Source organism: Netta rufina (genome assembly GCF_964035555.1).
Source record: "Netta rufina genome assembly, chromosome: 24".
Taxonomy (NCBI): Eukaryota; Metazoa; Chordata; class Aves; order Anseriformes; family Anatidae; genus Netta; species Netta rufina.
The window spans coordinates 4,516,992-4,532,302 of record NC_140148.1 but is presented as its reverse complement, the minus strand read 5'-3'; the positions used below and the strand labels follow the sequence as shown (position 1 = coordinate 4,532,302).

The window sequence follows — 15,311 nt, the reverse complement described above, 5'->3', positions numbered from 1 at the left end:
CCTCTGACACCAGGAAAGACAAAGGGTTTACCCCAGCGCACCTTTGGCTCTTCTCTCTTGCCTGCATTGCTGATTCCTTCTGGACATGACAAGGCTGTACCAAGCAGGGCCATACATGAATCCATAAGGAAACATTTTTGTAACTGAGCAGGGACTGGGTGCCCTTCTGATGGGACCTGTTATAGATGTAACCAGGCTCTAATGAGATACTGATGAGAGATATCATGGGGCTGCAAAGCACTGACAGGAAAAATGTCTGCCAGCAGTCAAGCAGGGCCTGGAAACAATGGGCATCCTTGAAGTGCAACTGGGTAACAGAGAGCTGCACACATCCTGAACATAGCCTCTACATAACCAAAAGAAGAAACAGAGAAGCAACTTGCCTGAGCAGGAGCAAAGCAAATGGTCAGGAAAAGTGGAAATGAGCGTGAGGAAGTCCCTGTGAGTGCACGCCCTGCACCTGAGGAAAGCTGTTGCATGCTTGGGGGCAAGTGGGCACCTTAGAGCAGCGTGGGGGCATGCAAACTGCCTGCTGTCTTTGCACTGACCCAACCCATATGGGTTCAGGGTCCTCAGGGACTAGAGATTTACGTGTATGGTCCATGATGGGGAACACCAATGCTGACTTGTGGAAGGGGATCAGCCCTGCATGTGTGCCATCACCTGGGCCCTGCCAAGTGCTGTGCTGGGGGCAGTTGGGCTTCATGGGACACATGTTCCTGCCGCACATGCCCATTTGTGCTGGCCATAGCCCTGAGGTAGGGCAAACGAGGGAAGATGAGGGTGGAGTAGAAGCAGTGGGGCATCCCTGCACTTATTCCACCCATTCCCCACATCTGCCATCCATCTTCTGTCCCCACCTGCTTCCCCAGCACAGCACTGTCCTGAGCAAGAAGAAGCCCGTTCCTAAGAGCCTACAGGGTGCCAAGCCTCCACAGCCTCCCACAGACTCGTAGCTTCTTCTGTGAGGACAGCAGAGGTTGTGCTCTATGTTTGCAGGACATGGGGGAGCTGTAGGCAGAGATACTGCAAGGCAAGGGTAGATTGCCCCTTGCTCTGTGAAAGTGAGGAATGTCTTCTTCAGCTCCAACAGGCATTGTCCAAGGGAAAACCCTCTGCAGCATGTCGCAACCTCCCATTGTTCTGGGAGTGGGGAAAAGGCTCCTTAAACACCCATCTTATACCCACCAAAGGCAAGACAATTCTCGCTGGGCGGCTCAGGAGGGCATACGCAGAGGGAAAAAACATCTACAGCCAAGGCTGGGTTGCCGGAAACTTTAATGAGTGTAGAGAGGAAAAGGAGGTCACTCTGAGCAGAGGCCCTTCAGTGCAGGGATCACCAGGGCCAACCAAGAGGCAGCATCCTTTGCCCATGGAGGAGTTCATGCAGGGCATTTGTCTGCTGTTACCACAGTGGCAGGGCTGGATCTGAGGATCCCCACAGCACAGGGGAGGAGAAGAACACTAAGAAAATTGAGACAGGGGGGTAGGTGTTAGAATGGAAGGAGAGACATGGACTGTGTTTTCAGAGATCTCAGACTAGCCCCTGGTCAGGCTTCTGCCAATGTTTGCCAGAGGAGGTGAGGAAGGTCAGTCATTCTGAAAGCAATGGCCTGAAGACTCCTCCTTCTGTTGTCCAGCACCATGGTCGTGCTGGAACCCCAGGGCCATGGGCAGTGCCTTTAGCAGGGCAGGCATCTTCTGCCACAGTAGCGGCTGGAAATGCCTGAGAGATCACAGCACCCGGAGGTGATGGGGACTCCGTCACAGCTGAGGATGCTGCCAACGGCAGCAGAGGTGGAGGATCCCACAACGGTGTTCTGCGGGAAGGAGCTGAGGATGGGGCCGGGCAGGGTCACCACTACGGGAGAGGGCTCAATGACGACGGTGGAGTTCTGGCACTGCCTGACGCAGGGCTCGTTACAGCTGCTGGCCAGCGGGGTCGGGCCACAGGGCTGGCATGGCAGGCACTGGTTGTAGCAGGACATGTCTTGGGCTGGAGATGCACCTGGGAGAGAGGGCAGAGAGGAAGCAGAGCATATGGTGAGGAGCAGCCCCATTATCCCACCACAAAGGAGCTAAGACAACTGGTGAGGGTGGATGTGGAGGCTGTGCCAGGAGGTTCATGGTCTTCATCGCTTTGTACTAACAGGGCCCTTCAAAGCGCAGGCTGATCCAATGAGACAATCACGTTGCACATAACCCAAAAGGCTACCTCTGCACCGTATCCCAGCCTCTCTCTACACAGAACGTCTCTCTCCACCCCTCTCCCATGGGAAGGAACTCCAAGGCCCAGCATAGCTCTGAACCACCACCAGATGAGATGTCTATTAATGCAAGATCCCTTCCACTTGAGAAGAGGAGGAGAGAGGGCTTCAGACTCACCTGGTTACCAAGGAGGATGAGGTAACAGAATTGGATGAGAGAGCAGAGAGCTGGGCTGCCTTTTATACTGGTACTTCATTGCCGCAGGCCCAGAGGCACCCTTGGCAGAGGTAACAATTTTCTGACAAGCTCATCTTGAATGCAAACCATCCCAACAAATGATATGGGCTGTGCACTGGTTTCCTGCACTGCTGCCTTTTCATTTCCAGATCTAGGCCATGGCCATTCTGCAGTGATGGTTTCTTTAGAGTGCTGGCATGAAATGTCCAAGGATTTCTAGGGCAGGAATGCATCAGTGAGGGCAGAAGACTCACTGAAAGTGCTGGATGGGTCCCCTCTGATCATCTTCATGGCTCTGCTCTGAACCCACTTGAACAGCTCTATATCTTTCTCATGCTGGGGGCCCCAAAGCTGAACACAGCACTCCAGGTCGGGTCTCACTGAAGCGGAGCACAGGCCGTGAATCACCTCCCTCCACATTCTGGACATGCTTCTGTCAAGGCAGACAAGCATGGAAACAAAGCTTCTTTCCTTGGCCAAATTCAATTCTGGCTTCGATTTAGCTCTCCTAACTTGATTCCTATCTTGCCTCATCAGACTATGTATCTGTATTCTTTCCAGTCTACCTGTCCTTGCTCCTACCCTCTATGGCCTTCTCTTTCATGTTTGAGTTCAGCCAGTTGCTCCATGTTCATCCATTCAGGTCTCCTGGCATTTTGCCTGACTACCTCTTGGGATGCATCACTCCTGAGCTTGGAGGAGGTAATCCTTGAATATTGCTTGAATATTCCTTGAATATTAACCAGCCTTCTTGGGCCCACCTCCCCTTCAGGGCTTTGTATCATGGTACTCGACCAAGCAGATGCCTGAGCAGACCAAAGTCTGCTCTCCGGAAGTCCAGGGCAGCAAGTTTCTTGTGCTTCCTCCTCACTGTGCTCAGGAACCTAACTTCCACCATTTCACAGTCACTGCAACCAAGGCTGCCCTTGAGCTTCAAAGTCCCACCAACCCCAGGTACTATGAGAACGAGGTCCAGAATATAGCACCTCTCCTTTTAAGCTCACCTTTTTCACTCACCTGAGTGCCCGGTTGCTTTTGTTCACACATCTGCTCTTGTCTTGTGACAACCACTGTGCAGCTGGCTTTGTGTGAAGGCACGTGGGTGCAGAGATTTGTCCAGGACTCCATGCAGGTATAGATGAGCACGTGCGTGTGTCCTTGTTTACCCTTTATCATGAGGGTATAAGCACTTGTCAGCACTCTCCCCTGCTATGTGCATGAGTCCTGCAGGGGAGCGGGTTCCCATGGTCAGAAGGAACCTGAGAGCAGCTGAACGCAGATGGCACCAGCCTCTCAGAGATGTGTGCAGGGAAGAGGCACTGGAAAATACAGCTCCTTTCTCCTGAGCCCTCCTTTTCCTCCCGCTGCAACAATCACCCCCTGTTCCTGCCAACTTCAGGCCCAAACAAGGACCATATCCGGACAGTTTGGATCCTTGGTTTAATTCAGGATAGCAACGTTTGGAGTGCCTCAGAGTGGCTGTCCATCGTTGACCTTGGGATGTACAGGAGAAGCAGACTGCTGTAAGGCTCCTGATAGTGCCTGTCAGTCAGAGATTTCCAACCCTGGACACTGCCAGGTCCTCCTGGGAGTCAGTGCTGAAGCCAGGCCTATCTCCTCACAGTTGTCTATAAAGGCCTGCCAGCATTGTCTCAGAAATGCATCGCAGAGGGGACAGATTCCCATGGCTGGTTCTGCCTGGACTGGCTGGTTCGCCTGAGGGTAAAGGAGCAGCTTTCACTCCTCCATGTGTAGAATATCACAGCAAAGGGATCACACAATAGCAAGAGTAATTTGTGTGTCCCCCCCTCACTCCCCCTTGTGCCAAATGAATTCTCAGCATTTGGAGTGCTTCAGCATGGCTGACCGTCTGGCACAGTGTTCATAGTTCGTCGGAGCCCTTCCCGCAGGCCTAAGCCTGCAGCTTTGGCATGGAGGGCACCTTCTGCTTGAGTAGCAGCTGGCAGTGCCAGACACCCAGTCCTGCTGAATGCTTTCATTAGGGCCACAAGCAGTTGGAAGGAGGGCACCGTCGTTTGTGCATGGTCCACAACAAGGGAACACAGGTCATGACAGCATAGGTCACAAATGTGCTGTGGAGAACACAGGCTGGCTGGAGAAAGGGGCTGACCAGAACCTCATTTTGGTGCAAAGGAGCAAAGAAAAGGATTTTCCTCTTGGGTAGGAAGCACCCCCAGAGTAATTCAGGATGGGGGCTGGCTGCCAAGGAAGCAAACCCTCAGGAAAGGCTTTTGGGTGCAGGAGGCACCCAGCCACACACGAGCCAGCAGCGCGCCCTTGCAGCAAAGGTAGCCAACGGCCTGTGGAGCTGGAGGCATCAGGGGGTGCCCCGCAGTGCGTGGGGCCGGGCAGGTGGGGCATGGGCGAGGCGGGGGCACAGCCACAGTCGGGCCGCGTGGGGTCGCTGCCGGTGCTTGGAAGTCCCCTTGCAGGGCCTGGAGTTAAACAGCACGGGCCCGAGGGAGCCTCAGAACAGCCACATTGGGTTTCCTCCGTTTTCTGCAGTGGTCTTATTTCCAAGAGCTTGTTGTACAGGTTTCTTCCTAAGCCCAAATCCAGGACCTCTGGCGCTGAGATGATGTCCTGGCAATACAACAAATATCTGTGCTGGACACTCACTCTAATGACACGTGTTGGAACCTTGGATCTTGCCAAAGGACCGAGTCACTGAGGGGTTTGCTGCACTAGCCAGCACTGTTGTAGGTCTGCCCTTGGTGCAGTATTCACTCCTGTGTGTGCAGAGCTGCTGACTGCTGAACAGAGGGCTGTGGTGGGGCGTCCTTCCCTGCCAGATAATGTGTGGCTCTCCCGGGGGATTGGGTGGAAAGGGGGTGAGGGAAGCAATCCCATCTTCATTGACAGCAGAGGTGGGTGCAGGCCTCTGTGTCTGGCCGGGTTCTGGATGGGAGGGGGAGGCCACTGGGGACACTTGCCCCTTGCTGGGGCTGCTCACCTGCCGGAAGGGGCAAAAAGAGGGAAGCACACAGCAGCCATGTTGGTGTCCTTTTGCCTTTATGCTGACCACGTGAAATGTCCTAGGCTTCACAGGCTTTCAGCTGTGAGCTAACTGCACAAGTGTGACGCTCCCAGTGCTGGAAAACTTCTGGCTGGCCAAGGGGTCCTGGAGCACAGCAAAGACTGGCTGGATTCCTTTCTGACTGCTTTAGCCACTAGTCCATCCCTCTCTTGAGAGCCTTGCTGGGGCAGGGGTGAGCCCCAAGGAGCAGCAGGGGGAGAGCTTTGCTCCACCCTCTGTGCTGAGGTTTAGAGGCTGCTTTGAGCTGGCAGAGGGGGAAGTGAACTTGCAAGCTTGAGCTCCCTCTTTCCAGGCACTACGTGGGCACCCTGTGAAGGCGAGAGCGTGACATGGTCCTGCTTTTCCTGGCAGCCTTGTTGGCACTGTCAGACTTAGGTGAGATGTGACTTTGAGGCAGGGCAAGCTAGGGTCAAGGTGGAATCCCATCATTTCTGGAGGGGGGAAATAGGACTCCTTCCTCCTGGAAGAACTAGAAGTGTTTTCTGTAGGGAGAGCAGGGGCTGCAGACCAGTACGGGAGACAGTCTGGGAGATGTCATGAGCAACGAGTGTACAGGGATGAATAAGCATCTGCACTTTTCCTTTGCAGATGCCTAGCGTTCATACTTGCATTGTTCATAGGTACGTAAGGACTCAAATCCTGGTAAGATACTGCTAAAAAGTAGGTAAGCTGACAGACTTGGGTATGGGAATTGAATAACACCTGCAGAAAGAAGAGTGCATGTGTACTTAGCTCAGCATTTTATAGCCCATGAAAAGGGAGATGGAGGGGGGGACAGTGAACAAGTTGGTGAGCTGATAGACACAGGAAAGAGAGGGGGAGAACAGATACATCTTCAAGCAGTGCTGAGATGCTGTTCTGGCTTTGCAGGTCATGCACAGAAGGACTCTGTGGTGCAGTTTGCACAAGAATCTGCCATCCAGGTGGGACACAACGCTACTCTGCACTGCAATTTCTCCACCAGCACCACTACTCCATACATCTTCTGGTACCAGCAGCACCTGACCCAGTCCCCTCAGTTCTTGCTGCAGGTGAGCAAGTTCAAGCCTCATGTGCATTCCGGGAGGATCTCCTCTGTGCTCTCCATGCAGAACTCCCAGGTGCTTCTCCACGTGCAAGATGCCAAGCTCCAGGACAGCGCTGTCTACCTGTGTGCACTGAGCCCACACTGGTGCCTTCAGCTTGCAGCTTTATACAGGAAGGTGCAGGTGCTGTGAGGTGCAGTTTACTCTCATCACAGTTTGCATGGAGCTCTGAGCTGAGCCTGCCCAGCAAGGACACCTGGGGCTTGTGGTGAGCCAGGTGTGAGTGGCAGCCCCTGCTCCTGATGCCTGGCAGTGTGGTTAGCATAACCAACAGCAAGGTAAATATCCATCATGTGGAAGGGGCTGTTAATGTGCACCCCTGCCTCCTTGTCTCTCCCTCTCACTGGCCCCAGCATGCTGAGACACCCACCATTGTGGCAGCAAAGGGCATTGGTGTTATCAAGCTAGTAATCAAACTAGCAATTTATTTGTAGTAAGCTTTAGGATTTTGTAGTAATTTTTAGTATTTCTAGTAATTTATTATGTAATAATAAATCCCTAGTTACAACCACAAGCAGTGGCCAGTCCTCATTCTGCCAAGGATCCGCAGAGAACCTGCCAGTGCTCTGTAGTGTTGGGAGACAGAGCTGGGTGTAGTCAGCAGGAGCCTTGTGTTAGAATAATGAATGGTTCCCTTGATAAATGGGCCACATTGTGAAAGGGTTTTCTTGGAAATGGAAGGCAAGATGCAAAGCAGCAATGGCTAAGCTCAATACACCACAATCCAAATCCCTCAAGGAATGAATTTAATAAATGGAAAGATACATGTACAGTAAGGAAAGAGAAAAGGAAGGAAGGAGTGTTAGCTGGTCCTTAGCTGCAATGTGGAAAATTGAGAAGGAGTGGGCTGGAAGGTGATCAGGCCCAGTCAGCATGAGTTTATGAAAGGCAGGTCCTGCTTGACGAACCTGATCTGCTTCTATGACAAAGTGACGCTCTGGGTGGATGAGGGAAAGGCTGTGGATATGGTCTACCTTGACTTCAGCAAGGCTTTTGACACTGTTTCCCACAGCATTCTCCTCAAGAAACTGGCTGCTCATGGCTTGGACTGGCGAATGCTTTGTTGGGTTAGAAACTGGCTGGATAGCCGGGCCCAAAGAGTCGTGGTAAATGGAGTCAAGTCCAGCTGGAGGCCAGTCACTAGTGGCGTTCCCCAGGGCTCGGTGCTGGGGCCGGTCCTCTTTAATATCTTCATCGATGATATGGACGAGGGCATTGAGTGCACCCTCAATAAGTTTGCAGATGACACCAAGTTAGGTGCGTGTGTCGATCTGCTTGAGGGTAGGAAGGCTCTGCAGGAGGATCGGGATAGGCTGCACCAATGGGCTGAGGTCAACTGCATGAAGTTCAACAAGGCCAAGTGCCGGGTCCTGCACCTGGGGCGCAATAACCCCAAGCAGAGATACAGGCTGGGAGATGAGTGCTTGGAAAGCTGCCAGGCAGAGAAGGACCTGGGAGTATTGGTTGATAGTCGGCTGAATATGAGCCAGCAGTGTGCTCAGGGGGCCACGAAGGCCAACGGCATCCTGGCTTGTATCAGAAGCAGTGTGGCCAGCAGGTCTAGGGAAGTGATCGCCCCCCTGTACTCAGCTCTGGTGAGGCCGCACCTCGAGTACTGTGTTCAGTTTTGGGCCCCTCGCTACAAGAAGGACATGGAGGTGCTTGAGCGAGTCCAGAGAAGGGCAACGAAGCTGGTGAGGGGTCTGGAGAATAAGACTTACGAGGAGCAGCTGAGGGAGCTGGGCTTGTTCAGCCTGGAGAAGAGGAGGCTCAGGGGTGGCCTTATCACTCTCTATAGGTACCTCAAAGGAGGCTGTAGTGAGGTGGGGGTTGGTCTATTCTCCCACGTGTCTGGTGACAGGTCAAGGGGGAATGGGCTAAAGTTGCGCGAGGGGGGGTTTAGGTTGGATATTAGCAAGAACTTCTTTACCGAGAGGGTTGTTAGGCATTGGAATAGGCTGCCCAGGGAAGTGGTTGAGTCACCATCCCTGGAGGTCTTTAAAAGACGTTTAGGTGTAGAGCTTAGGGATTTGGTTGGACTAAGTGATCTTGAAGGTCTCTTACATTCTGTGATTCTGTGATCCTCAGAGAGGAAGGGTCCCTTGTTGGGCCGGGATCTCCCAGCACACAGGCGTGATTTTTACTCCTGTAATTAGGATAGTACACGGTGACTTCACATGTAAATACTCCTAATCTTTGGTTTTCAGCTGTCTATTCATATTGCATTGCTAGGTGATATATTCAAAAGCCAAATGAAGCCACACTCTTCTTGAATGAGCGAAAGAACACAAGGCAATGCGCACATTCTGGAACATGAAAAATTCCTACTAGAAATTGGGACTTTTGTTGCTTTTCTTGAGGGTGGATTGTGAATATAGATGGATGCCAGCAGGAGTGGCCTTCTAGTACCGATTTAAACACCATAATTTGGAGGTAACACAAGAAAGAAAAAGGGAATAGCATAGGCAAGTTTTTTTTTCTGATGCTGGGTACCCTGAGTTATGGAGCTGTACTGGGACTGTCTGGGACAGAATTAACATTCCCCACAGTAGCCCCTAGAGTGCTGTGCTCTGCACTTGGAGCTAGAACTCCACTGCCGTCGCAACAATGTTTGGGCAATTATGGACCAGTGCTGGCACAACATCAAGATTCTTTCTCCAACACCTCCAAAGCCAGGAAGTGGAGGGTGGGCAAAAGGAGGGAGGGGACATCACCATGGCAGCTGACCCATATCATCCAAAGGGATATTCCATACCATGTGATGTCACACTCAGCAATAAAAGGTGGAAAAGGGGAAGGAAAGCGGGGAGCTCTCATTATGAAGACATCTGTCCTCCCAAACAATCGCTATGAGTATTGAGGCCCTGCTTGCCAGGAGATGGCCAAACATCACTTTTTGAGGGGAAGTAGAGAATAATTTTCTTTTCTCTCTGTGCTTCTGTGCAGCCCTTGCTTATTTCTCTCTCTTACTTTTCCCTTATATTAAATTTATTTCTTCTCACCCTCTTCTGATGAGGGGGAGTAAGAGAGTGGTTGTGGTGGAGCTCACCAAGGAACAGAAGACAGACCACTTGTCAGGGCAAGGCACATGCTGCAGATCCTGCTCCTGCTGAGATTCACTGGCATTGTTATCTTTGGAGATTTTCTGGGATTTTGTGTAATTCTTCTTTGAAATGGAGAACTCTATTCATCAAACAACAACACATTGCTTCACTCCTACAGACTTGCCACATGCACACTACCACATGCCAAAGGATGTGGACAGCACAGCTCTGTCCAGCACAGCAGAGCTCTGTGCCTATTCAGGCGAGCTGCCATGCAGATCCCAAACTTCTCCACGAAAAATCTCCTTCTCTTTTGGAACACCACAGGCAGTGAAGAGGATTCACTGCTTCATGCGGTAAATATTTTTGGAGAGAGGGAGAACGTGCACGCTGCCTGGGGGCTATGAAAGGAGCAGTTGGGGTCTGCAGGGCTTGGAGTGTCATTCCTTTGGATGTCTGAGAAGTACACATTTGAGGCATTGACAAGGCAACTAGCCAGGCACAGCCTAGCCAGACAAGGTGTTAGGGGTGGTGATAGAGGGGGCCCAAGCATCAGGGAAGCAGAAACTGCTGGGGATGTGGCCCTGGGTGGGTGCCCCCTGTGGCCCATCATTGTGAGTGCACGTGACCCACTGAACCCACATCCTTTTCCCTGCTGACTCCTCACCCCTTGCCCGATGGAACAGGTTGTCCTTGTCCCCCCTAGGCTCGTGCCATCCAACACCCCAATGAAGCCCCATTCCTCTTGCAAATGCTAGGTTATCCCACCAGAACAGGACACAGCCAGAAACCCTGGATGCTGCGTAGCATGGTTCCTCCCTTCTTTCTGGGGATGTGAAAGGCATCTACTCCTCACACAGGAGACAGGAACATTTCTATGGAGCAGAGGACCCCAAGGTAGAAAGAACAAGCTCAGTGGGGAAGAATGCCCTGACATCAGCCATGGCCAAACAGTGCCTGTGCAGAAGTTAGAAGAGAAGGCAGATGTAGTTGGGGAAGTGAGGACCCCACTGGGAGAGGAGACAAGAGCAGCCCCTGCACATGATGCGGCTCCCAGAGTTCCCAGGATCCCTGACTGTGACAATCCTCAGTGGTTGTTGCTGCCGGAGGAGGGAGAAACCCCAGGGAGCATTTGGGGCACAGTCAGAACAGAAAATTTATCTTTGTTGAATCTCCTCCTGTTCCCCCAGCAGGGTCATTTCCTGAGCTCTGTTCTCTTGGGGCTGGGAGGTGCTTTTCTGACTCTCTCTCCCACAGCAAACAAGAGGGTCGGTCTCAGCATGCACCGTGGGTATCTCATCTTCACTGCCTTCCTGGGGCAACTGCTGGGTAAGTGCTGGCTTTTAATCAAGGTATAAACCTGCTTTCCCCAGGAAGCCTTACCACATTTATGTGGGGAACAGCTTTTGAATCACAAGGAAAATGTTGGTAAATATTGTCTCCTGTTTCTGGTTCTTGGCCAGTTTCTATCATGATACTGTTATTCTTCAAAATTTGGAAATGGAGATGGAGAAGAGACCTCTCCTGCTTCTCTCATCCTTTCAGTCCATCCCTTTTCTGCGTCTCACTTCTGGTCCGCCTACTGTCACCAGAGAAGATTTCATCAGTCTCTGCAGTCCCTCATTTCTCCCTTTCCTATAGAAACAGCCAGATTGTGTCCAAGTGGATACAGGGACATTAAAGCTCTCCTCCCATGCACATTACCAGGGTGTCCAGTCTGTCTTCTGCCTAATGTGTGAGGCAGGAGGAGCAGGCACACAGCACAGCTCTCCTCAGGGTCCTCTCTGGCCAGGGAGCTCTGAGCTCTGCCCCCACACCACCTTGCTGTGCCCCAGCCCTGGGGACCTTTCAGCCCAGTAAAGGACAAGGGGCCTTATCTCCCACAGGTCTGAATTCACTCCTGTTTGGCTGTCTGGAGATTTCCCCACAGAACTGCTGACCTTCTCTTTCTTCCAGAAACCACGGGGCAGGTGTCCGTCACCCAGCAAGAAGGACAAGTCACCGTGGAGCAGGGAAACATCTTCCAGACCAATTGCACATACCAGAGCTCCACACCTGATGCCTGGCTCTGGTACCAGCAGAAGAAGGGACAAGTCCCTCAGCTGATTACACATCAAGCAGTAGCAGGCACCAAGCAGAGTGATCGTTTCACCACGGAGCTGAACACTGAGAGGAAATCCAGTGTTCTGCGGCTGAAGGAAGTCAAGCTTTCTGACAGCGCCTTGTACTTCTGTGCTGTGAGTGACACCCTGGTGCAGGAAGGTGCCCTGGCTGTGCAACAACTCTGGATGTGGAGGGCACTTGTTCTCCAGAAGGATTCTGTCATTTCCAAGACAATTGTGAATCTCCAAATTGTGAATATGCTCCTCCATCTCAGACTTCAGTGTTAGCCAGGAGATAATTCTGGCTCAGAAGCACCTATTGATTATTGCTCTAACCCAAGCAATAGATGTGTTATGCGTAGAAAGTCTTGGTCCCAGCGTGAGAGCTGGGCCGGGGCTAATACCTGATAGGCCAGACTCCAGAGAGGCCTGGATGAAGGCTCCATCCAGTGATGGCCCTGCACCGCCTAAGAGGCTGGCTAGGCCAGGCTGACAAGATTTGGCCAGGCCAGGCACAGGCACACAGGCAGCAGAGCTGGGGCAATGCCATGCTAGGCCTGAGCTTGAGCAGAGCCCCCAGTCTTTGGGCTAGGGGCCAAGAGTCCTTGTGAAAGTAAAGCACCCCCACACCACAGGGCCCCGAGGTGTGCTACTGTGGGAAGGTCCTCACCTGGGTGTGGAGAGCAGTGGGGCTACATGGAGCACAAGGGCCACTTCATCTTCATGGCTCTGGGAATGACAGAGGAGCTTGGTGCCTGGGAGAAGATCCCCCAGCGTGTGCCCTGTGGTTGGGCTGGTGCACACCCTGTGACATTCAGGGCCCATACACAGATCTTGCTGAGTGCACAATCAGGTCCCATTCTCACTGCTATGTCTCAGCAGAGACTGTGGGATACCTACCCCCACAGAATGTCTTTTCTGGAGCATGGTGCAATTGTGCCACCTATGAGGTCTCTGAGTTCCAGGGCCTGATGAAAGATGATCCATGCCTGGGGCAAAGAAAGCAAGACTGAGCAGCCATGAGTGTTTGGGCATTGGTCCCTGTCCTGGGCCTGTCTTCATGAAAAAGGAATTGAGTTCACAGGGCCTGGGGACTCCAGTGTGTGGCCTGATGGGACTGGTACCAGAACGAACCTATGGATCCCCTCAGCCCTATGCATCTTGGCAACAGCTGGGCCATGCTAGAGGCTGTGCTGAAGTGTGATGGGGATGCACAGGGAAGCTGTTCTTGCTCTTCGTGCCCAGACATGATGCCCATGATTAGGTGGTGGAGGAAATGTGAAAGTCAATGAGAGACAGAGGGCCATCGCCAAGACAATTACCCATTCCCAGTTTCTGCAGTCCTTTGAGACCATCTTTGTCTGAACCTCCATCCCCAGCACAGCTCCACCCAAAGCAAGACGAACACTCTTCCCCAAGAGCTGGGGCCTCCAATGTCAACAGCGCTTGTCTAGGCGGAGATGCCACAAGTCAAGGACTGGTGGCTATTGGCTGTGGTGGAACTAGGGATGTCTTCCTCACCTTCAAGAAACAGTGCCTGAATGATGAATTGCTGCAGTATGCCCCACCCTCCAGTGCCTAGAGGAATGAGGCAGTGCCCCCAGCCTATTCCCATTAAGGAATGGTTTTCTCCCTTGGCCATCAGTATCCAGATGAAAAGACCACACAGGGACACACTCAGGGTTGCTGAAAATGTTTATCAAGGCTCAGGAGGGAAAGGAGGTGACTCCAAGAGGAGGCCCCGAGATCGTAGCACAGCAGGAGCAGACAAAAATCTGTTAGCTTTTCCAATGGCAGACTTGCAACAGGGCATCAATCTACCTGGCCCACATGGGGAGGAGGGCTAGCAGGTCTCTCCAGGCTTGTTTCTGGGGGCCTCACACAAAGCAGATGGCAAAAAAGCAAAGAAAGAAAAAGAGCGTGTAGAAAACAGGATAGGAAGACATTGGTCATGTTGTCATAGACTCAAGACTGGCCCCTTCCTATCTGTCTTTACAGGACAAGACAGAGATGGTCAGGTCCTCTTACAACAACAACATGAGGTCTCTTCTTCCATCCATTTTAGTCCAGCAGCATGTTCTGGGTTCCTGGGGTCCTGGTCTGGGGCACTGTCTGGCATCTTTAGCAGGGGCGGCACCTGCTGCCACAGTAGCGGCTGGTAATGCAGGAGAGGTCACAGCACCCAGAGTTGATGGGGACGCCGTCACAGCTGAGGATGCTGCCAACGGCAGCGGAGGTGGAGGATCCCACAGCTGTGTTCTGCGGGAAGGAGCTGAGGATGGGGCCGGGCAGGGTCACCACCACAGGAGAGGGCTGGATGACGATGGTGGAGTTCTGGCACTGCCTGACGCAGGGCTCGTTGCAGCTGCTGGCCAGCGGGGTCGGGCCGCACGGCTGGCATGGCTGGCACTGGTCGTAGCAGGACATGTCTGGGGGCAGGAGGTGCACCTGGGAGAGAGGGCAGATAGGAAGCAGAACATGGGCATGCGTGAGAAGCAGCCAGTCACCCCACCCTAACAGATCCAAGGCACAGGCAGTACTGTGAGCTGGAGGCTGTGCAGGGATGTGCGAGGCATTCTTGGCTGCATCATGACAGGGCCCAAAAAGAGCCACCACAGCCAGGATACACCCTAGGCTTCAGCATAAGAGCCATCATATCAAAGACCCAATCTTCCTCCATGACAACCCTTCTATAACTTGACTCTCCCACAACCAGCAGTCCCAAGATATGGCAGGGCACACAGCTGATAGCAGCTGAAAGATCCAAGGAACTGAGTCCTCCTGTGGAAGAATGAGGTTGACAAGAAGGGGCTTCACACTCACCTGGGTCCCAACAAGAAGAAGGCCAGAGAAGTGGATGATTGAGCACGGAGCTGGGCTGGCTTTTATAGTGGGCCTTGGCTGCCCCATGTCCAGAGGCATCCCTTGAAGCAGGGACTATTTTCTGACAAGCTACTCATGCATGAAAAACATCCCACCTAATGATACGGGATGTGTGTTGCCTTCCCGTGATGCTGCTTTTCATTTCCTGCTTTATGCCCTTTCCCCAAAGAAGGCAACTTCTGAGTGGCAGGTAGGGAGGCCCAAGTATTTCCAGGCAACACACCTCACTGTGGGCAGAAGACTCAGCTCACGTGCTGGAAGAGTCCAGTAAAAGCAAATGTTGTCAGTCTGGGTTACTCCCTAGGGACTCTCTGGGGCCCTTTTGGCTACAGGTGACCCAGCTCCTGACTGTGACCCTACCCCTGCTGACACTGCCCTCAGGGAATACCTGCTGGCCTGTTTTGCCTCCTCCTGCTCTGACCCAGCGATGTCTGTAAAGGGGGAGAGGTTGTGCAGGGCCCTTTCTGGATCACAAAAGAAAGGCCCAACAGGTCAGTGGCTGTTTTAGTTAGAAGGAATAACAAGATGAATGTACACAGAAAGGAAACCTTTCACGTGCAGGTGATCCTGCCTTCTACCAGCATCGGACAGAGCCGGGTGGATTTTCCCAAGACACACAGTGCGGATCCTGTCCATAGGGAAATCCTTCTTCACTCCCATAACTTGATGCCTTTCATTTTTTGCTTTAAAAAAT

At 52.5% G+C, this 15,311-nt stretch overlaps 2 protein-coding genes across 2 annotated transcripts; both read right to left on the bottom strand.

Moving 5' to 3' along the window:
* Window positions 1–1,682: 1,682 nt before the first annotated feature.
* Window positions 1,683–1,988, bottom strand: LOC311218321 (feather keratin Cos1-1/Cos1-3/Cos2-1-like; the record flags this gene model as incomplete). Its single annotated transcript, XM_084300969.1, has 1 exon — window positions 1,683–1,988. One exon carries the CDS (start codon window positions 1,986–1,988, stop codon window positions 1,683–1,685), a length of 306 nt encoding a protein of 101 aa, XP_084157095.1.
* Window positions 1,989–13,855: 11,867 nt separating this feature from the next.
* On the bottom strand, window positions 13,856–14,161 carry LOC311218523 (feather keratin Cos1-2-like; the record flags this gene model as incomplete). The annotated part of the gene is made up of 1 exon (XM_084301224.1): window positions 13,856–14,161. One exon carries the CDS (start codon window positions 14,159–14,161, stop codon window positions 13,856–13,858), a length of 306 nt encoding a protein of 101 aa, XP_084157350.1.
* Between the last annotated feature and the right edge of the window lie 1,150 nt (window positions 14,162–15,311).